At 44.7% G+C, this 22,432-nt stretch overlaps 2 protein-coding genes across 3 annotated transcripts; one reads left to right on the forward strand and one right to left on the reverse strand.

Annotated features, from left to right (window-relative positions):
* Nucleotides 1–2,682: 2,682 nt before the first annotated feature.
* Nucleotides 2,683–3,544, forward strand: LOC125554380 (uncharacterized). Its single transcript, XM_048717950.2, has one exon. The coding sequence runs from the start codon at nt 2,797–2,799 to the stop codon at nt 3,154–3,156; it is 360 nt and encodes a 119-aa protein (XP_048573907.1). The 5' UTR covers nt 2,683–2,796; the 3' UTR covers nt 3,157–3,544.
* LOC125553144 (inner membrane protein PPF-1, chloroplastic) lies at nt 3,490–11,009 on the reverse strand. 2 transcript variants are annotated; one of them, XM_087519163.1, is made up of 12 exons: nt 10,562–11,009; nt 9,239–9,349; nt 8,171–8,245; nt 7,507–7,640; nt 7,305–7,404; nt 7,112–7,216; nt 6,340–6,447; nt 5,776–5,879; nt 5,166–5,384; nt 4,428–4,572; nt 4,253–4,348; nt 3,490–4,110 (listed from the first exon to the last, which is right to left on the reverse strand). In XM_087519163.1, the coding sequence occupies exons 1-12, from the start codon at nt 10,907–10,909 to the stop codon at nt 3,997–3,999; spliced, it is 1,659 nt and encodes a 552-aa protein (XP_087375289.1). In that variant the 5' UTR covers nt 10,910–11,009; the 3' UTR covers nt 3,490–3,996. The 2 variants fall into 2 exon arrangements, with proteins under 2 accessions (XP_087375289.1, XP_048572884.2); XM_048716927.2 differs by having other exon boundaries at nt 7,305–7,378; nt 7,580–7,640; nt 10,562–11,007.
* Between the last annotated feature and the right edge of the window lie 11,423 nt (nt 11,010–22,432).

Below are 22,432 nucleotides of genomic sequence, written 5' to 3' on the forward strand. Positions count from 1 at the left end.
TTCTCCATCAAACCTGTGCTAGGGAGGCAGAGGGCGAAGACAGAAATAGACAGGAGCACTGATACCTGATTCTGATAGGGGATCTCTAGGGCCAATCTGCTAAGGTAGTCCACCATGGTCCGATGACTGATTAGTAGTTAAAAATCTCTCTTACAATATTTCTGGTGGAATCCTGTGTTCCTAACAAATAGTCAAAACTTACAAATTGTGGGCTTAGCAGCTCTTTGATGGGCGATACAGAAGCTTCACAGTAGAGCTTGTTTTGATTTCAAACCGGTTCGGTCGTCGGCTGAATTTGTGTGTTATGCAGGCTTGTTTATGCATTACTGGGCATGCTTGCAATTGGAGGAGGATCGTGTGATGCTGGAAGAATGAGCAAAATGCATTACAACGGGAGATGGCAAAATCGGGCATATGGAAGAGGGTGGACGAGCGGAAGCTGAAGAAGAAGGTGAAAATGGGTACACGGCTATGGAAGAAGACTAGCAGAAGAAAAACAGAGTGGATAAGCTGATGATTGCAGTGGATTGTGGATATGTTGGTTTGTCTGTGTTTGGACTTTGGACTACACATTTGACGTCAGATTTTTTGACCATGACAAATCGAATATTTTTTATGGTAAATTATGTTTTTCAAAGATGACAAGGTTAGTTGATGAGCATGTCCATGTTCCTCTTTAACAAAACTTCTATTGAGAAGATTAATAAGCATCGCAGATGTTTTTTTGGAGGAGGAAGAATAAGAAGCGTGCTTATCGCATGGTTAAATGGGCTAGGATTTGCCGGTGGAAGAGAATTGGTGGCTTGGGAAAAAAAGATCTTCACAAGCAAAACATTAGTCTTCTTGTGAAATGGTGGTGGAAGTTAGAAACTAGTGATGGGCTATGGCAACATATTGTCCGAGTGAAATATTTCAGGAACAAAACTGTGGCGAATATCCGCAGTCGCTTCTCTGATTCTCCTTGCTGGAAATCCATTATGAAGGTCAAAGATACTTATATGGCTAGGAGGAGAATCATCATTAATAAAGGGGATTTAGCCAGGGTTTGGCACGACCCATGGATAGATAACTGCACATTACGGGATCGTTTTCCTATCTTATATGACATCTGTCAAAATCAAGATTGCACTATTGCCTCTTTTGCAGCCAACAACTAAGATCTAACTTTTAGACATAGGTTGTTTGGTGCGTTAGAGGGGCAATGGAACTGGGTGGTGTGCGAGGCTAGAAAGAAATCTTTGAATGAGAATCCTGACATTGTCTCCTGGTCCTTGAATAGTGGGGGTAAATTTACCACTAAATATGTATACGAGTGGCTGGAGAGAGACTTATCTGGCCCTAACTATAAAGGGGTGTGGAAAGCCGTGATCTCCTTGAAAATAATTTTTTTTCTATGGCGGCTGTTCCAAAACGCTGTGCTTACGCACGATAACATGCGACATAGGAATTATCCATGAAATCCTATGTGCTCATTTTGCACGAATGTGGAAACTGTTAATCATCTCTTTTTCACTTGTCCGCTCGCCCGCACGGTCTGGGGCGTGCTGGGGTTGACAGCAGGGGCCTCTTGTGCCCCTAGGTCTATTTGGCAATGCTTTGCTTGGTTGTACAAGCTCTTTCCAGGAGGGAAGAAATTATATATGGTGATTATTGCGGCTGTGTGCTGGGCAGTTTGGTGCCTTCGTAACAAAACTACTTTTGATAAGTATAATGCTCGTACTCCTTTGGAGGCTGTCTTCACCGCTTGCTCTTTTATGTTATACTGGGTAGGGCTGCTTAAGGAGGAAGACAAGACGAAATTCCAGGCTGGTGTGAAGAGGCTTGCTCATGTGGTGACTGCTCTGGCGGACAGATCATATGCGCGCGGCAGGCTGCTCCTGGGAGATGGGGATGATATTCAGATTGTATAGTTATCTCGGTCCTTTTACTTTAGATCGGCCTATATCCATTGGGGTCTGATGCCCGCTGGATTTACTCTTTTGGTGCCGTTGGTCCCTCCTCTTTGGAGTCCTATACTCTAGACATGTGCTTTTGGTTTCGAGTAGTGGTTGTAGTGTCGTCAGGTTTTCGCCCCACAGATGATAGTCCGTTTCAGGGTTGTCATGCGGTGGGTTTCCTGACGATGCACCAACTCGCTTTCACCCCTTTTAGTCTCCTCTGCTTGGTAGTTGATTTAGTTGGCTCGGTGCTTATCTTGTGATTCTGATCTACAAAGACCGATGTATTTTCGTTGATTGCAAAATTAATGAAAATGGGTGCGAGCCCGGTTGGGGAGTTGATGAGCATGTGAAATCCGTCTCGGTTCATTTGTTTGTCAGTAATTTGACGTACTTTGCAAACTAAACTTGCTATCATCATGTCAATATAAATTGTCATGAAAAAACATCAGGTTCACCATGCCTAGAAAATCCGACGTCAGATTTTTAGTGTTTCCAAATGTTTTTTTTAAATAGTGTTTCCGTATGTTAAAGGACGTGGAATGGGTGCTATAATTTCCAAGATATATTCACGCGGAAACAAGAAAAAAAATATGAAAAACTAAACAGGGACGGCGAGGAGCGTGGGGCCCGCGCAGCCAGTGGTGCCTCGCGTCCACCCGCCACCGCTCGTCCGTTTCAAACCTCGTCCGCCCGAATTCTCCACCGCTCCGCTCTTGCCGTCGCACGCATATATACGCGCGCGCGCGCGCCTCGCCGTCCTCCCCGACACACGCACGCGCACGCTTCCCGCCTCGCAGACGCCGCAGATTTTCATCGCCGGAGAACCTCGACGTACGTGCGTGTGCGTGTGCACGACATGGCCGACGCCGGGCACCGGACGCCGTTGCTGCTCCTCCTCCTACTCGCCGCCGTCGCGCTGCTCGCGGCGGTGGCCACGGCGGACGACGCCAAGCCGACCATCCTGACCCCGGTGGCCAAGACCCCCGTGGGGTCCTTCGAGGGCGACAAGCCGGGGGACGACGCCATGGACGACGAGGACGCCGCGCCCGTCGGCTCCCCCATCGGCACCACCATGACCGAGCCCAAGCCCGAGGGGTCCACGCCCGGCGCCGCCGGGGGCGACGCGCCGGCGCCCAGCGCCGCCTCCTCCCTCGCGGCCCGCCTCGGCGGCGCCGTCGCCGTGGCCGCAGCGGCCGCCGGCGTCCTCGCCTTCTAATTAACCTCCATCCAGGGAGATCAACTACGTACTCCGGTGCGGCCAGCTCCATGCACACGGGGTCGCCGGCAATGGCGGATCCAGGCCTTCACCCACACTCATCGCTCTTCCATTCATCCTCTCTCTCTCTCCGTATATATGTATCTAACCACGTACGTACGCTGGCATGGCATGCACGACACTATGAAACCGCGAAAGCATACGAGTAAATTAAAGACCGTGGTGCGTGCAACATATAGTTCCCCAAGGAATTTTCCCATGCTAATCTCATTGTAAGTTCAGCACAGCTTTGTTTTTGCTTGCCTTCTTCTCCAGTGGAGCAAATTAACTAAGTTTCGATTGTACAAGTATAGTAGCATATGATTAATCATCACTGATTTAGTACAAAGTTTCCAAGGGAGTATCACAAATTATTTCAAATTCAAGTGAATGCAGCCGCTAGCTGCTAGCTACAGAGAGATGTGGCGCCTGAATGCCTGATACATAGTCCCAGTTTCCCGTTCAGGCAAGGAAGATGTCCATATATAGATTACAGCAAACCTTAGACAGGACACATTCGTCCCAATTTCCCAGCCGAAAATACATCAGAGGGGGGATGATCAACAGTCCTCTACTCGACAGTACAAGCTACGCGTACTCTACATCTCCGGTTCTGACAAGAGAAGCATACAGTTTGTATCTTGATCAATCTTGCCGCATGGTATTATGGTATCCTCCTGTGGAAAGAATAGGCCGCCTGCATGGCGGTTTTGCACGAGCACGTCGAGGGTAGCACAGCGGATACGCTGGAACCAGCCGACGACGATGAACTCGTTAGATTCACCAGCCAATCCGCGTTCACTACTCTGTGTCTTTACCATCCTCATCTTGGCCTCTCAATCTATCGTCAGAGGGGGAAGTAGCATTGCTTACTGAAGAATGGCTGTCAGTGTCGGTCGCTTCCTGAATTGTTCCCTGCACAGCAGGACGGCTTTGTTAGAATCTTTCGACCTATGATTCATTCAGTGCAGAGAGAGAGAGAGAGAGAGAGATTTCTGCATGTGAAATTCTCCAGTTTTTACAGACTAAAATATGCTCCCATGCAAGAAGAATATACCTCTTCCGTGTTCCTGTTTGGGGTTGCTTCGTGTGTATCATGGCTAAGTCCGGCATTGCTACTAGCTGAAATCGGTTCATTTTCATGGGATTCCTCCTGTTCAATATTTGAGCCCAAAAAAAATCAGTTTTCTAAAAGAAATGATATTATATTATCAATCAACAAATAAACTGACCTGCTCATCTTGGGTGTCTGGAGCAGAGCTGTCAAAATTCTGTTTCCCATCAATGGCAACAGAGTCGATGCTTGCCTCTTCAATTTGTTTTGCTTGTTCCAGAAGTTGTTTCCTTCTTGACTCTTCTTCCATTAATTTCTTAAACCTGCCAATCATGGTTTATCAGCTCTTGAAATTACATTATAAACTCTGATGGATGGCATTGACCTTATTTAGTAATCACAGGGGTATGTTGTCCCTTCTAAATGGGCAATAACAAGAGCTAATGTGGCATAGAAGTACAGAGCAAATAAAAGCTCCGACTGACATGCTGAAAAGATGATGCTTTGTTGGCACCTTTCACTAGCAGCAGCAAGCAAATGCAAGAGTGCAACTCAAAGTGACAGCATTGTCCAAATCCTTCAATTGGCCAGACAGGACAACATTGACGCTAACAAATGTACATACAGCAAAGGCCAAGAGGATCATGGTCCACGCGAAAGATTTACTGGATTCATATGCAGTCTTAGCTAATTTACTACTGGCTGCTAAATTCCAAGCATTACACTGCAGAATTTCAAATACATCCCTGAGGTTGATCCTAAATTTCTTGCCGTACACAAGGCTTCAGTGTATCCAAAACTGATTTACTTCTGTTTCCCCTTATTTCTAATTCCTAGCCAGCTACTGTCACGGTGACATTACTACTGAGATAGTACATGCATTGAGCAGCAATCTTAAGCTATATCTAAACATTACCTTCCACCACGCTGTGGTTCGCTTGGTTTTGGCACTTGACCAGGCTGGGCTGGACCAGCTTTTGGGAGAGCCTCACTCTTGTCAGCAGGTTCATACTTTCCAACATTAGTTGATTCCTCTCTAGCAAGCTTGTCAATATATTCTTGGACAGGATTTTTGGCACCTCCAAGCTTTTGAAGCCACACCTGCTGTGCACTGCTAAGGAGATTATTTGTAAGCCTGCAAGAAAGAACAACTAGTGAAAACCACCGATATATGAAAACTGAGCCACAAGATAACACAGAAAGCTGGCTAGGTCTGATGGAATGTTCCCGTATGTCAACCCGAAACTAAAAGGAATGCAACAATTGTGCTATAAGACAAAACAAAGACACGACCAGTCAATGTTTGAAGCAAATCAAAGTGTGAGAACTTGATCTCAATTATGTAGCATGCTGGGCTGCTGGCACAACCAGCATAGGTACATAAATATAAATATGGGAAATGCCCCAATGAGCATACGAGGACCTGCTCTACTTATAGGAAGTTATGTTAAAGCCTTTATTTCAGTGAACAATTGAACATGTTTTTTGTATAAAAAACAGTTGAAATTTCTACAGTATGTACTCACCAATATAGACTCAATCCAGAAGGAACGGAAAGAGCAAAATAACCAATTAGCAAAGGCAGGAACTTCACTGCAGCTTGTGCACCTTGCTGGCTAGGATCATTGCTCTGCAATGACATGGACAACAGTAAGCTCAAGTAAAGACAAACCTCATGGGGTACCAGTTACATTGGCATCATACAGCAAAGGAGGTGCATGTCCTTGATCTTTGTGTGTTTCTTTCTCAGTGCCCCAAACGTTTTCCTCTAAAGAGTAAACAATTAACAGAGTTCAGAAAAGCTACAACTGTACTGCTTTAACACATCTTTACATGTTACTTAGAGGAAAGAGAGAAAGACAGTCTTCTGTGGATATTTGAATAGTCATGATTCATGACTTGTTCAACTAGAGATAATGAATCCAATCAGCAGCATTGTATTGCATGTATTCATTTTGAGTTCCATAATCCATATAGAAACAATCCAGCTGATAAGAAAATTTCCATACTAGTACAAAGGACCAAAAATAATGCCCTAAAAAGAGTATAATACAATACAGTAGATATGTTCAGCACTTGGCAACACAAACCTGTGATGATTGCGTTATGTGAGCAGATACGTATTGTGAAATAACCAGAAGAATTGGAAGAACAAGGTATGCCATAGTGTCCGACCAACCAAGTGGTGGATGTCCGTCCTACAACATCATCAATTATACCAGTGTCAAAGAAATAAGGAGAAAACTCCACAAACTTCCAGGAAACCATATAAATTTCTGGGAGCAGAATTGTACTAGAAGTCAGTGGCGGATCCAGAAATTTAACATTGGGTGTTCAAAAAAAATTTGTTCACCCTAATAGATGATCCTAGAAGATAGAAATGTCTACAAAAGGTGATGCAACTTATCATTCAGAGGACCTTCCATCAATGTTCATGGACAATGCAACTATGCTGACAACACAGTTGCTTTGGTGCTTACAAAGGCAGCAAGTGAACACAACATACGTGTACATGTATCTGTCTTTTTGGACAGCTAAATACAGGTGGGAAAGTCAAATCTAAGCAATATCACCATTTTTCTGGCAAGAAAAATGTGAACAAGGAGAAGACATTTTTTTTACACAACACAACAATGTTGAAATGAAATAATTTAGCAACAACATTGATAGGAATCAACATGGTCCTAAACACTAAAAGTTGCATCTAACTCAGCGGCGAAGACTAAACTGCTTGCTGTGTGATTAGTAAGTGCGACTGTGCTGATGCACAAAAATAATGGTACGAGTATGACATTACTTGGCCTTATAATTAAGGATCAAACCCAGGAAATAACATGAAGTTATCGAGTTCTATATGTTTACCGTAAATGGAAAAAGCCAGGATATTCCTTGGCCGCTTTCTCGAGCAGCAATTGTTGTTGGACCAGCCAAAGAAGGTATCCAAAAAAAGCCTTCCGTAAGAAGTCCCTTTTTAACGAAAATGGACGCATTAGGTAATATAGATGTTTAGTGTTCAACAGAAAGAATGACAAAAAGAACATTTAATCATATGAACCTCATTAGCTACATTGGAGAGAGCTTTGTATAGACCAATCCAGACTGGTATTGTTACAAGAGTAGGCAAGCACCCTGGTACAAAAGCATGCCAAAGGAAACTGCACATCATTAACTATAAACAAGAAAATACCTCAATAGAAACGGTAGCAAACTAGCAATGGATCAAGAAAATGTGAGACCCAATTAAATTAAAGTCTTACTATGCATTGAGCTTTGAGGGGCTCACATTGAGCCCCTGGTAGGAAAAATACCAAGCATAGTGTGTATAACTACCTGCAAGTGGATCAACGCCAGACAACTTATATAAATGGGCAGTTTCGAGTTGTATCCTTTCCTGGAAAGATAAATAAATAACTTACAGACAATAGTGATTTCAGTAGCACTCCAAATACATTGGTAAGGATCTATAATGTACTATGTAAATCCATTCAATTTTATCACCCAGGTGCCAACCGAGTTATATTAGTTAATCGTTTGTTTACATGCATTTTATCTGATATATGCACTTGGGGGAATAAGCACCTTTTTTAAAGACATTTTGGATAATATCTCAATTAGCTGCATGTCTTAAAAATATACATTGAAATGAGCTAACCCCACATAAATTCAATCATGTCGCATTCCCACAGAACATCTTAACAGCACTGAGGAAATATAAACTAAACTATATGAAAAATATGTCTTTCACTTGATGTAGACCTTAATGCATATTGCATTTATTTTTGCCCCTACTCAATTGATGACAAAAGGTTGACAGGTTATCATATCATCGGTCCACTGTGCATTGAAGAATCTAATTTAAGAATATGTGCAACATTCCAATAAAAGAACACATACGGAAGTTTATATGTAAAACATAAATACCTGATCCCCAGCATGTCGTTCTTGAATAGCCTTCACTTGAGGTTGAAGTGACCTCATTGCAAGTGCAGATTCGACCTAGATGGAACCAAAAAAAAAACGAGTTTCACTATTGGATACAAGAATATCAGAAAACATTTAAGAACTTCTTTAGCATCAGGCAACAATATTTGCCAAGCCTGGACCTAGCAAGTAATGTAAGTAATTTAAAGAAATTGTGGAGCTCTTGTAATTAGATGATGCCATTTGGAAAAGATTAGAAAGTAAACGAGCATGTTTGGTAATGAAAACAATGGTACTAAGAACCGATGAGTACGAATCTTGACCCTTCTAAATACAAGGAGGTGCAATGGTGGTCATGAGTGCATGATTCACAAGGTAACAGGCATAAAAATTGCAAATTAAAAGCTCCATGCAGGACTGTGACAGGGTGTGCTACATCCTCATTTATCACTAGTAGTAGGTAATGCTTGAATGCAAAATTAAACTCAGAAAGCTTTAATGCCATCAATTGTTTACGGCCAGAAGTTCCTCCCAGGGCCAGCTGAAACACACGTGATTCACATTGTTCTTGTAAAACAGACCCCACAATAAAGTTGTTGCCAGGTAGTACTGGACGACTGGTACAATGATCAATTCATGTATTAATTACTGGTTCAGCTGGGAAGGACCTGCAAGGAACTACCATCTACTAGGATATGATTGAAGCTACAACCAGTAGATAGATAAGAGAAAAGACTGTCAAAATGCCGGATATGCATTGTGTATTGATGAATATCAATATTTTCTTGTTAAGTTGTGGATCACTCCAAAGTTCAGTCATGGTAAATGGTATCATTTCTCAGCAAGTGCTACGTAGAACTGTAGACATCATAAATTCATATAACTTCTTAGAAAGAACTGCCACAATGCACAGTTTCACACTTCCATGCAGTAATCACTTTTAATCATGTCCCAACGAAATAGTTAGCATACTTCACCACCTTTATGTGAATAACAACATCTACCGCAATGTAAATTAAATTATATCCCAATAAGTTCTGGCTGTAGCTACATGGGAGAGAGAATTACTTGCTTCTTTGTAAGAGGAAAAGTGGCCCCCTTAATCAGAACTGTTAAGAGGATGATCGCAAAACCATATGGATAAGGAACATGGAGAGTCGAAAGACCGTCTTTCAGAACCTGCCAATGAGAAAAAGATACATATCACATAATGTATTCGATGTTTCAGGCATGATATAAACATATAACGAGGAGACGGGGGGGGGGGGGGGGGGGGGGTTATAATGTACACAAATGTGAACACATACACTTATACCAACAGGTTTTAAACAGTAATGTTCATTCGTATGATCAAATACTCAAAAATAGAGGAAAGCAGAGAACAAACAGGAAAACACTGGTTCTCTCTTGATCCCCTCTCTGAGCCTAGTAAAAAGCTAGGCCTCATTCATTTCCAAACCTACCATCATCTGTGTGTAGTGGAAACTACAATAGAATAAATCAGGGCATGTTCGTGTACCCAAGATCAGAACCATGTAAAATTACACATGATTCTTGACAGCAAGTAGTCCATTTCCCCAAAGAACAAAACATAGGCCAAGCTGCAGAAACTATACTAATAACGAACAGCATCGCTCTTTAAGTGAAGAGCATTCGCCGCCGTTTTGACCTCCTAACCAGCAGTGCCTATGATAATTCCTTGTCAACAAACATACTTTGGGCACAGATGTCAGGAAAGCCATTTCTTCTGCTGAAAAGTCAGTGATGCTGTTGCAGCAGTTGCAAGAAAATGAAACCAGCCGTTGCAAGATCCTATGAGGCCTTGAGCATATCTCAACAATTTCCTTGAGCAGTATGGTGTACTAATAAGGCATGTAACGGCAGGGCATGCTGAATCTTATCCTCCCGTCTGTAGTTCTCGCCAGTTAGCTAGTACGATTGAGCATGCTGAGAAATGAGAAATTTCAGCGCTCCCTTGGAACAGCAACCCAACGGCCCCCGAATCGGAATCGCTTTCAGGGGACTCAGGAATCCAGGCAATTAGATCGCCGCGTTTCCCGAAAAACAGTGGCGCGGATTTTTCAGCGCCGAAGGGTCGCACGCTACATTTGAGCGTGCTGGGAAATGTCAGCGCCCCCAACCCTACGGCCCCTGGGCTGGGATTGCCCGGCTCAGGAATCTAGGTAGGCAACCACAGTAGATTCCACTGTTCCCCGAAAAACAGGGGCGCGGATTTTTCGGCGCCGAAAGGGTGGGCAGCACGGTATCACACGCTGCAAGCGGGGGCGAGCGAACATGGCGGTGTCGTCGGAACCAGAGAGAGCCACACGGCACGCAACCGTGGTGGTGGTCGGACGAACGAGCGGCGGGGGGGAGGCTAGGCGGGCGCACCTTGAGCACGGTCTCCATGGAGCCGGTGATCCCGGAGAACCAGTCCCCGGAGGCCTCCTTGGCCCCGCCGTCGGCCGCGATCCCCGGGGCGGCCGCGACCGCGGCGTCGGCGACGGTGTAGAGGAACGCCTCGACGCGGCTGAATATCTGGCCGACGTCCTCGATCCCTCCGCCACCGCCTCCCCACCCGAGCGCCGCGACCGGGCGCGGGAGAGCGGCCCGGCCCCGGCGCGTGAGGCGGGGGAGGAGGACGGGCGGCGGGGGCCGCGACGGGGAGGGCCGGAGGGGCGGGGCCTGGGGGTGGTGGGCGAGGAGGAGGTGGAGGTGGAGGCGCGGAGCCGCCGCCATTGGAGGGGAGGAGGGGAGGAGGAGGTGGCCGGCGGCTGGGCTCTGGTCGGAGCGGCGACTGAGTGAGTTGGACTTGTGTACAGAGGTGTACTAGGAGAGCGATCGGGCTGGGAGGCGGAGCAGTTGGGCACGGAAGTTATACGCACGTGGGCCGGTGCTGCTGTGAGTGGAGTGGGCCCCGCGGAAGGAATCCAGGGTGGGCTAGGCCTACTATCTCCTGCCAACCCCTCAGCTGTGGGCCTGCAGTGTAAAAAAAAGAGCTGCTTCGTGCAACGCCTCTTCATTCCGTCATGGTTTTTTTTTTCTCAAAATGGCTTTTTTTTTAACATTATAAGCCCTTGCCTTCTCATCAGTCATACGCTCCGTCACGCGCACAGTCCTGTTTGGCCTGGTCCATTCTGGTGTTTCTTCTCCATCAATTTTGAAAGGTTCTAGAACCTTTCTTGAATCGTTATTTACAGTTGTTCTTTCTTTTTTGGACTTTTATAACTAGCAAACGTCCGGATTTTAGCAATAGACAAGAACAATCCTTACTTCACTTTAATTATATACATGCATGCATTAGAATGACTAATTTTACTTTCACGTGCACTCTTCCCTCTAATTACATACATACATATATGCACTAAGGGTGTGTTTGGTTTGGGAACGAAGTGAAACGGAATGTCATGGTTCCATTCCACTAGAATGGGTCGGTTCCGTCCTTATGTTTGGTATGAGCAGTTTTGAGGAATGGAATGGTTACATCTTGGTGTTTCGTTTGAGAGATGTAATGGAATGGAATTGTTCATCTCACTTTATTACATGAATTAGATTTTGGTAGAAACCTAAACTGAATGTTGAACATTGGATTACGTCAATTGTAATGAACAAATGTACTTCACCCGTAAAAAAGAAAAAATGTACCCGACGTTGCAGTACAGAAGAACACCCACGGAACACTTAAATGTACTTGAACAGATATACAGATGTTGAAAACATACGGCGATTGTCACTGCAAACCACATGCTCCTTGGTGCAGCGGCCAAAGCTTCCCGACGGTGGCGTCTTAATTAGATACTTCCAGCCTCCAAGCCCGACTGAAGAATACGAGTGAGAGGGCTGTCCGGTCTCCATGCTCGGCTGAAGAAGATGATTGAGAGGGCCGCCCGACCTCCCTGCTCGGCGAGCGTGTCAGGTGCGCCCGCCTGGGACGTGGCCGACGCGACGGCAAGCAACGCCAACGCGAAGATGCGGCGGTGGCAAGTCATGGCCGCACGCGGTCGGGCTGTCGGCGGCAGCACACACAAAGATGCGGAGGGATCTGCGGCCCAGGGGAGGGGGAGACGCCGGGGTGGCCGGGGCTGCTACGAGCGCGACGGATGCTGCGGTGGCCATCCATGGCGGCGTGCGATGAGGCTGCTGGCGGCGGCGTGCGCAAGGTTGGGGAGGAAGATGCGGCCCCGTGGCGGTTCCCTGTGGTCCGCTCGATTCGGAGGTATCACTTGGTTCCCCATAAACAAGGAATATGACATTCCGTGGAATCGGTGGGTTCTTGTTCCTTTGACAAACTAAACACTAGAATGAGCTCTAGGGATGAAACCGACCCATTACATTTCACTTTGTGACACCAACCGAACGCATCCTAAAGGATGAAAAGCTGATGTCATCCTAGATTTTTTTTAAACTTCAAATTGTTTTGTAGCTCAAACCGTCGCCCCAAATGAAATACCATCTTCACAAAAAAAATCGTCTCGATGAGATCTTCGAAACTAGATCCTATGTTGATATGTTTTAATGACTTTTTTTCGGACCAAAAGTTACCACATCCGGACTACGTGAGTTATCACATCTGTCATACACAAGTTACCGTGTCATTTACACAAAAGTTTCGGGGGTAAGATTTCAACAAACTTTTGTCCGAGGGGTCAAAAAGTGATTATGATGTTTGAAGTGAGTTATCAGCTTTTGTTGTCTATATTACCATGTTGCACAAAAAGTTATCGGGGGTATCTTTTTCAACAATTTTCATCCCCTCGGTCAAAAAATTACCGCGATATTTGTATATGAGTTATCAGCTCTCATGTGCGTGTATTATCATGTTGTTCACACATGAGTTATTGGGAGGTATTTTTTAACAACATTTTTCCATGTTATCAGCTCATGTTATTTACACGAGAAGTTGTCAGTGGTATGTTTTCAACAATTTTTTTCACGTCAAAGTTATCGTGGTGTTTGTACCTAAGTTATCAGGGGCGGGAGCCTATATTATCATGCTATTTACACAAAAAGTTATCAGGGTATGTTTTCAACAACTTTTTTTCATGGGTCAAAGTTATCGTGGTGTTTGTACCTAAGTTATCAGGTCTGGAACCCCATATTATCATGTTATTTACACAGATGTTACTGGGGTATGTTTTCAATAATTCTTTTTACGGGTCAAAGTTATCGTGGTGTTTATACCTAAGTTATCAAGTTCGCGAGTGTATATTATCATGCTATTTACAAAGAATTTATCGGTTGTATGTTTTCAACAATTTTTTTCATGGGTCAAAGTTCTCGTGGTGTTTGTACCCAAGTTATCAGGACGGGGAGCCTATATTATCATGCTATTTACACAAGACAAGTTATCAGAGTATGTTTTCAACAACTTTTTTTCACGGGTCAAAATTATTGTAGTGTTTGTACCTAAGTTATCAGGTCCAGAATCCTATATTACCATGTTATTTACACATATGTTACCGGATTATGTTTTCAACAACTTTTTTCCAAGGATGAAAGTTATCATGGTGTTTATTCCTAAGTTACCAAGTCTGGGAATGTATATTATCATGCTATTTACAAAAAAATTATCGATGGTATGTTTTCAACAACTTTTATCCATGGGGCAAAGTTATCGTGATTTATGTACCTAAGTTATCAACTCCAAGAGCCTGATGGCGTGCATTGGTTGCTCCTGTTTTTGAAATGGAGAGAAACATGCTACCATAATGGGAGCAAGGATTGCGTGCTCCCATTTCAATCCTCTTAAATTTCTAGTCCATTATTTACATTCCTCGAACAAGGTAGAAATGGAAGCAAGACAACAAGACATATTACCATAATGTAGAGAGATAACAACATTTTTAATACTATGTATGAAAACTGCCTACTGTATACCAGCAAGCTATTTAAAAACATAAAATTAAAGGGTAAGACAACAAAAGTAATTTAAGTGAGCTGGTTAATGGGCCAGAGCTTAGTTGCGAGAGACTCAAGTCCGAGTCCAAAGGCACCCCACACACAACATCAAATTTATTTTCTATTTTTTTTGGCTGTAGATGCAAAGGAGCAGTTATACGATAAAACGAAATGTAACATATATTTTATCATATGAAAGACTTAGCTGGGTTGGTTACCAGTAGTGGAAGGCATGCAGCAAGTGCAATGATCGAATCCCACCGCTGCTGATTTTTCTTGTGAAAAATAAAAAGCAGGCGGAAGGTGGAGCGCTAGAGCCGAACTCGTTCAGATCTATCGACAAGGCGAGAACGTTCGGAAATTACAATTTCCGTTCTTTTTTTGCTTTTTTAATTCCTTTTTAAATTTTGGGAACATCTTTCAGAATAGTGAACTTTCTTGAAATCATGAAAAACAATTTAATTTGCAAATATTTTTTGACATCATGAGCATTTTTCAAATTCGCAGACCTTTTATTACAACTTCACGAACATTTTTTGAATTCACCAATACTTTTTACAAATTTGCAAACTTCTTTTAATATTGTGAACTTTTTTGAAACTCCTGAAAAAATAGAATCAGTGAACATTTTACAAAAGTTTTGAACAATATTCGAAATTCACAAACCTTTTTAGGAAATGCAGGAAATTCTTTATGAATTTTTTTGAATCAGCAAAAAAAATTAGGTGATGAACTTTTTTGAAATTTGGGAACAATTTTTGAATTCTCTGAACATTTTTTAACAATCCATGAACATTTTTTTCAAATTCACATACATTATTAAATATGCAAAAAATCAAAATCATGAATTTTTTTATTTCCCAAATGTTTTTTCTTCAAAATCATACATAGTATGATTTCCAAACATTTTTCAAAATCATGATTTTTTATTAACAAACATTTTATGATTCCTTGACTTTTTTCAAATTTGGGTTTTTTTATCCTGAGTTATTTTAAAGAAGGGAAAAATAAAAAATAAAAAAAGCAAAAAAAAAGAACGAAATGAAACAAAACTGGGGGTGTCGTTGTCAAAACGGGCGGATCTCGGGTAGGGGGTCCCGAACTGTACGTCTAAGGCGGATGGTAACAGGAGGCAGGGGACACAATGTTTATCCAGGTTCGGGCCCTCTTGATGGAGGTAATACCCTACGTCCTGCTTGATTGATCTTGATGATATGAGTATTACAAGAGTTGATCTACCATGAGATCAGAGAGGCTAAACCCTAGAAGCTAGCCTATGGTATGATTGTCTGTATATATTTATCGACTAGCCTGGCCTCGGTTTATATAATGCACCAGAGACCTAGGATAACAAGAGTCCTAGTCGAATACGCCGGTGGGGAGAAGTCCTTGTCTTGATCGCCAAGTCTTGTGGAATCTTGCTTGTATGCGGCAGCTGTCCGAACTAGCCCATGAGTATACGGCCATGGGGGTCCTCGGCCCAATCTAACAGATCGAGAGATGACGTGGTGAGTACCCCCTAGTCCAGGACACCGTCAGTAGCCCCCTGAACCGGTCTTCAAGTTAAGGACGCTCCTCGATTCTTCCGAACTGTTCTTCATCTTCGGTCGTCGGTCTTGAAAACTGGTTCAACAAATCTTCCCATCTTCTATCTTGAGGATTGCCGAGCTAAATCTGAAGATCTCACACGTCGGGTATCCGAGGAGCCCTTTAAGTCTTCGGCCTTTATCAATGCCTTGTTATTTTTATGCCACACCTCGGGTTTGAAGTTGTTCCCGGGCGGCAGCATCCTCTTGTGTCCGAGCTCCAACGCCGGACTGCGTTCGAGGTATCTTTTGCAGCCGAGCACCAACACCGGACCGCTTTCCGAGCTCCAACGCCGGAATGTATCCGAGCTCCAACGCCGGACTATGTCCAAACTCCAACGCCGGACTGTATCCGGGCTCCAACGCCGGACTATATCCGAGGTGTCATATCACCTTGGTTCAAAAAAGTTGAAGGAGTTTAGCCGAGCTTAATGCTGGAAATGCCCTCTATAGAGCCAGCCACTAGTGCCCGAGCTTTATGCCGGACTGCTTCCGAGGTGGTGCACCACCCCGACTGCGGGCCAATTTTTTTGTCAATATTTTTGATTGGTGCAATTTATTCTCTGCCGAGATATATAGCCAGTATCCCTCAAGGTGTGTATCGGTCTAAAACCCGAGATGCACTTGAAGGATGACGTAAGACCGCCGATCCCAGTAGTCGCTGAGACTCAGGTTGATTTGCAAAATTGACCCGAGGATCAAGTCCTACCTCGGCAGAATACTTTGGGACACAAAAAGCGGTGTGCTCAGTCCTCGAGACTCAGGTTGGGTGCGGCCGACCAACCTGAGGATCATAATCTCCTCGGAAACTGTATTGTACTTAATTTTTTTTGCATTGGATAGGCAATGCAGTAGCCCCCGAGACACTGGCCAGGTGGCAACACCAGATCAGGGGATCGATGTGCCCCTTTAATATTTATAAATAATAAGCCCGAAGCCTAGTAGCCCCTGAGCTTTAATGCGGGTACGGGTGGCCGAATTAAGGATCGATATCCGTAGTAAAATCACAAATTACGTGTAATGTCTTTTCGTCATTAATGCTCAGATCCGCATTATACAAAACTTTGGTGACCGACCATCGGCTTCCACCTCCTCGGCCTGTAGCCGAGGAGTGTTTGTCCTACTTTATAAAGCCTTTATGAGGGCAAAGATTTACGACAAACAAGGCAATCTGGCTATACGATTTTATAAACAAAGGTACACAGAGAGATATGTTATATTACTGTTTAACATAAGAAATGTCTTCCAAAGAAAATAGTCCCGCTATCAGTTCCTTTCTTTGGGTTGTCATGCTAAACATGATCATGAAACCTCAGCCCTAATGTAAGAGCAAAATATTGAGGATTTAGTTTGGGAGGCCAGTTACTAGCCCCCGGTAGTGTTCGGCGGCAGTCGAGGTCAAGCCATAAACACTTCGGCCAATGTTATGAATGGCCCATCATTTAACACAGTCATTGGATCGCTGACCAGTTTACACTTATTGTGACAGTCAGTTTTTGGCTTTCTCCACTGAGGTGCTTAACCATGTGAGCTGGAAGCACAATCGTAGTGGTTCTCCCTTTGCACACCTAACCGAACAAAGCGGAACGCAGGAGGCAAGCGCAGGAGCCGGGCAACCCAACTATTGACCAAAGACACAATTCGAAACCGATGCATATATAGCAATATCCGAGAATGTTTTTACCGAATCTCTAAAGGTGTCCGGCGTTGCACTGCGAGACTTGTGCTGAAAACACACAAACAGTTTAAAAGTGCCAAAAGCTTGGAAAACCAAAAAACGTCAGTAAAAACATGACGTCCGAATAAGATCAAGTGTTCGGTGCCAATCCGAAAATTGGAAGAGAAAAAAAATTGTGCTTCTGTCATGTTTTGACAACAACCAAGAAGAAAACACATTTACAGCTCATATATAAATTTTAAGAGCCCCCAAGTGACTTGGGTAAAAGAATTATATATATAATGATTGTATGTACCGAAGTACTTATATCATATCTGTGTTCACCTGAACTTTAAATGCGTCTTAACCGACCGTCGGCTTCTCCCTCTTCGGCCAAGGGCCGAAAAGTGTCATGTACTCCGCCTGTCGAGAGTATCGACGGTGTTTCCGATGACCAGGCAATCAGGCCATAAGGCTGTAACAGACAAAGCGCGCTCAGGGAACTTATGATATATTACTAACGAAGTGTAAGAAGCATCTTCGAAGAAAATAGTACCCCCACCGATACCTTTCTTCGGTGCTCATTATTACTATGAGACTTGTGCAATAGATTTTTTGTACTCATGTGCCGACCATTATTGAAAACAATAAGAGCGCTAGCTTTCGGCTTCACCCAGTCTGAGGTCAGAGCTCGGATGACCCGGTCGTGACAATCGCAGAGGTGCTCCCTTTACTCCTTAGCCGAACAATCGAGAACATAGGGGTAAGCACAGGAGCCAGGCAACCCAGCTTGCAAATCGCTTAAGTCAATATGGTGCATATTGTGGCGTAATACACGAATAAGGAACGAAGGCGTACAAGTATAAGCATATGCAAGAGGAAAAGCTCCATGAAGGAAGCTGAGGGAGTCCTGGATTAGGGGGTCTCCGGACAGCCGGGCTACCTCCATTGGCCGGAATGTTAGACTATGAAGATACAAGATTGAAGACTTCGTCTCGTGTCCGGGTGGGACTCTACTTGGCGTGGAAGGCAAGCTAGGCAATACGGATATGGATATCTCCTCCTTTGTAATCGACCTTGTGTAACCCTAACCCTCTCCGGTGTCTATATAAACCGAAGGGTTTTAGTCCGTAGGACAACAACCATAACATACAATCATACCATAGGCTAGCTTCTAGGGTTTAGCCTCTCCGATCTCGTGGTAGATCTACTCTTGTACTACCCATATCATCAATATCAATCAAGCAGGACGTATGGTTTTACCTCCATCAAGAGGGCCCGAACCTGGGTAAAACATCGTGCCCCCTGCCTCCTGTTACCATTCGGCCTAGACGCACAGTTCGGGACCCCCTACCCGAGATCTGCCGGTTTTGACACCGACATAAGCCCCCAAGTAAACGAGGTATTTGAATTTGCTTGCAACAAACAAGGCTTTGACAAAGAATTTTGTCACAAACAACTTTTTGCCAAAAAGTATAATGCTTGGTCGAACCGAACAAAATTTAAAACTGAAAGTTTTTGAGTATGAAAGCAACTTAGTTGGTTAATGTGCTCGACGTAGATGACGCAAGCCGAGATTGTGGCGGGACGAGACCCCAGCCCCCAAGCTAGTCCCGAGATGTCCGAGTAAAGAGCTCGGCTTGATTAAGTGGTGACGCAGCATAGTCGATGGGCGAGGTGAAAACCCCAGTCCTACCGCGGGGACGGAGCAGGCCAACAGTGTGACGCCGAGGCCCCCAGCGTGTGTTAATGAAGTGATGAGGAAGCCCCCGGCCAGCCGAGGTGACAGTGCTGCCCGACCCGGATTATCTACCTGTGCACAGAAAATAGTGCAAGCCGGAGATAATAGGAATAATAATAATAAAAAAATTCTTGCATAATTAGTAATTTACGCAAAGTGAGTAATAAAAGAAATATGGCCTGTGCGCCGAAACTCGATGAGGTAGAGCTCTCTCGGCGATGCCGAAGTCCCCGAGGCAACCGAACACGTCGGTATGGCAACACGACGAACAAGGTGATCACGCGAGCCGATTTACGCCGATTGGGACGATGGCGTCGGCTTGCCGAAGAGACCACGTGACGCAGTCGAAGTCGATCACCTACACACATAAAATAGTGCGGTCCAAAAAAGGATAATTGCTTTTCGCAAAAAATAATTTATTGAAAGAGATGTGGCCTGGCGCCGAAGTCATGTCGATGCAGGGCGTCGGCGTGACGCGGTGAAGGCGTGGCCAAGCCCGAATTCGCAGGCCGATGTGAGTTCCGGATGCGGCATTCGTCGAACTGTATACGGAAACTGACCAAACCGCTATGTCACTGTTGTTAATGCGGTCACCATTTGATAGACTTGTGTATAGATGATGAAACAAACCGGAGTAATAATTCCTTGGGAAAAATAAACCCAGGCAAGAAAAAAAACTAGGATTAATAGCACCTGATTTGTCTGTTGTAGCAATCTGAAGAAAAGTTACTCCCAGACATGGGACTCGATCTGCACACCCATTGCCTGATGGGTGGTGAAGCAACAGTGCGGCCATGCCGAAGCAGGTCGTAACTTGTGACGCGGTCAATGCCGGTTTGATGAAGTGACCATGCGGCGATGCATGTGTTCCCACTCCGTGTAATCCGTGGGGCGGCGATGTTGGTGATGATTTATCCTTGGTGATTCCAAACTCTTGTTCGCTTGCTGAGATGATGATCCGAAGAAGCTGAGCTCGGCTCAACAAAGTGACGACGTGTCTAGCGCAGGTCGGCAGCCTTGGAGCAATATTGCCGGACTGGTTTGACACCAGCATGATGATGAAGATGACCTTAGGGGAGGCTTAAAATTTTACGGGCACATGTTTAAAAACGACGCACAATACCCTAGAAGAGAACTCCTCTAAAAAGGTTGTCCAATATCACGTTCATAAAAAACATGAATTCGGGTCGGATCCGTATTCGCGTAGAAAACAGATCCAAAAATTGATCCACTCATCGGAAGGTTCCCGGAGTTTGAACCGTCGGATCGAGCTGAAATTTGGAGGGGTGGTAGATATGGGAATTCCGTAGTAGATGAACGGTTGGGTCTTCCAAAGGACCTCCGAGCTGGGCTCTGGAGACCACGCCCTAAACTCGTTCAGATTCCCATCCAGATTTGACAGGGCTCCGGTATATCATAGATTGCCAGAGATTCCTTCATCGGAACTCGATGAAATTATGCATGGTTGTTGTAGACTTAATTCCACACAATTCCACCAAAGGGATCGTCAAGGCGATGCTCAAAGAGGTGGTGGCAGCGAATACAAGTTCGTTGTTTGGAAAAACAGCACGGTCGCCCGAGGGCAATGTTGACGTTGAGCCCCGAGCTCCATGGATGATTCCTTCATGATCTTGATAGAGATCGGAGTTGATGTTGATGAAGGCCCTCATCCGAACATGACGATCGGAGGTAGGGCACAGTCCTCGGTCAAGCCAAGGTGACCAGTCGAGACGGTGACGAAGATGTCGACGTCGCAGTTAATCTGCAGACGAGCCATCGATCCTTTTGCCGATCACACAGCGGAACTCTCAATGAAAGCACCAATGCCGGTGTCAAAACCGGCGGATCTCGGGTAGGGGGTCCCGAACTGTGCGTCTAAGGCGGATGGTAACAGGAGGCAGGGGACACGATGTTTACCCAGGTCCGGGCCCTCTTGATGGAGGTAATACCCTACGTCCTGCTTGATTAATCTTGATGATATGAGTATTACAAGAGTTGATATACCATCAGATCAGAGAGGCTAAACCCTAGAAGCTAGCCTATGGTATGATTGTCTGTATATATCTATCGACTAGCCTGGCCTCGGTTTATATAATGCACCAGAGGCCTAGGATAACAAGAGTCCTAGCCGAATACGCCGGTGGGGAGAAGTCCTTTCGCCAAGTCTTGTGAAATCTTCCTTGTATGCGGCAGCTGTCCAAACTGGCCCATGAGTATACGACCATGGGGTCCTTGGCCCAATCTAACAGATCGGGAGATGACGTGATGAGTACCCCCTAGTCCAGGACACCGTCAGGGGGTGTCTCGCCCCGAAGGGTGCGCGGGGAGAGCAGGAGGTGCACGCGCCGCGTCTTCGTGTCGCGCACTACACGGAATAGGAGGTCCCTTAGTCGTATGTGCATTTTGGTTGTATGTTGTGTATGCATTTAGGTCATACGTTGTATTTTTTTCTTTTTCCTTAAAACATCTTCCAAAGCCCATTATCTACGTATCAGTTTATTGAGTCATATTTAGCAAAGCTACAGGTGTTGGAATGGTCGGCTGTTTCTGCACCTAGACCTACCCTCAACCCCCATCAGCGGTGGTTGTCGCCCCAATCGGGACATGCAAAAATTAATGTGGATGGTGCTTTTCGCTCGTCCTGATACTAAAGGTGCGGCCGTGGCTCTCTGCAAGGATGCGAATGGAGCATATGTTAGTGCATCGGCTATTGTTGTCAATAACATTGCTGCCCCACGCCTTGTCTACAAGCTCTGGCGTGCCGAGAAGGAGTAGCTCTTGCTGGGGATCTTAACCTTAGAAGCATTTTGGTTGCTTCTGATTGCTTAGTGGTGGTGAAAGATATTGAGCAGTGATCTTGTGGAACCTATGGTGCAATCATCAAGGAGATCAAGGAACGGAAGACTTCTCTTGATAGCTGCGTTTTTGTTCACAAATGTAGTAATTTTATTGCAAGGTGATGACCGCATTATCTTTTACAAGAGTATCAACAATCTCCTACGGGTGGATCTTTCATCCACCCCGCACACACCTTACTAGTTAGCTGGTGATCATCTATGGTGCGACATTGCTTGTAACATAACTCTATTCTTCTATCTTATATACTCCTTCCGTTTCTAAATACTTGTCTTTCTAGATATTTCAAATGGTTACAACATACAGATGTATGTAGTCATATTTTAAAGTGTAGATTCACTCATTTTATTTCGTATGTAGTTATTTGTTGAAATATCTAGAAAGACAAATATTTGGGAACGGAGGGAGTATAATACAAAAGACACACAAGAAAAAACTCAGAGTCAGAGATTGGATTGGTGCACCAACCCCGCAGCCTCCTTGCCAAATTAAAGCAGTTATGCACGAAGAGTCAATCTTTCTCA

Source organism: Triticum urartu, chromosome 4A, assembly GCF_056163025.1.
Source record: "Triticum urartu cultivar PI428250 chromosome 4A, HENAU_Tu73, whole genome shotgun sequence".
NCBI lineage: Eukaryota > Viridiplantae > Streptophyta > Magnoliopsida > Poales > Poaceae > Triticum > Triticum urartu.

Coding starts and splice junctions, on each gene's coding strand:
- LOC125554380 (XM_048717950.2), top strand. CDS start 2,797: ATGGCCGACGCCGGGCACCGGACGCCGTTGCTGCTCCTCCTCCTACTC.
- LOC125553144 (XM_087519163.1), bottom strand. CDS start 10,909: ATGGCGGCGGCTCCGCGCCTCCACCTCCACCTCCTCCTCGCCCACCAC. Junction 7,217..7,304: donor TCTCCAATGTAGCTAATGAG/GTTCATATGATT, acceptor TTCGTTAAAAAG/GGACTTCTTACGGAAGGCTT. Junction 4,573..5,165: donor GAACCACAGCGTGGTGGAAG/GTAATGTTTAGA, acceptor CATGATTGGCAG/GTTTAAGAAATTAATGGAAG.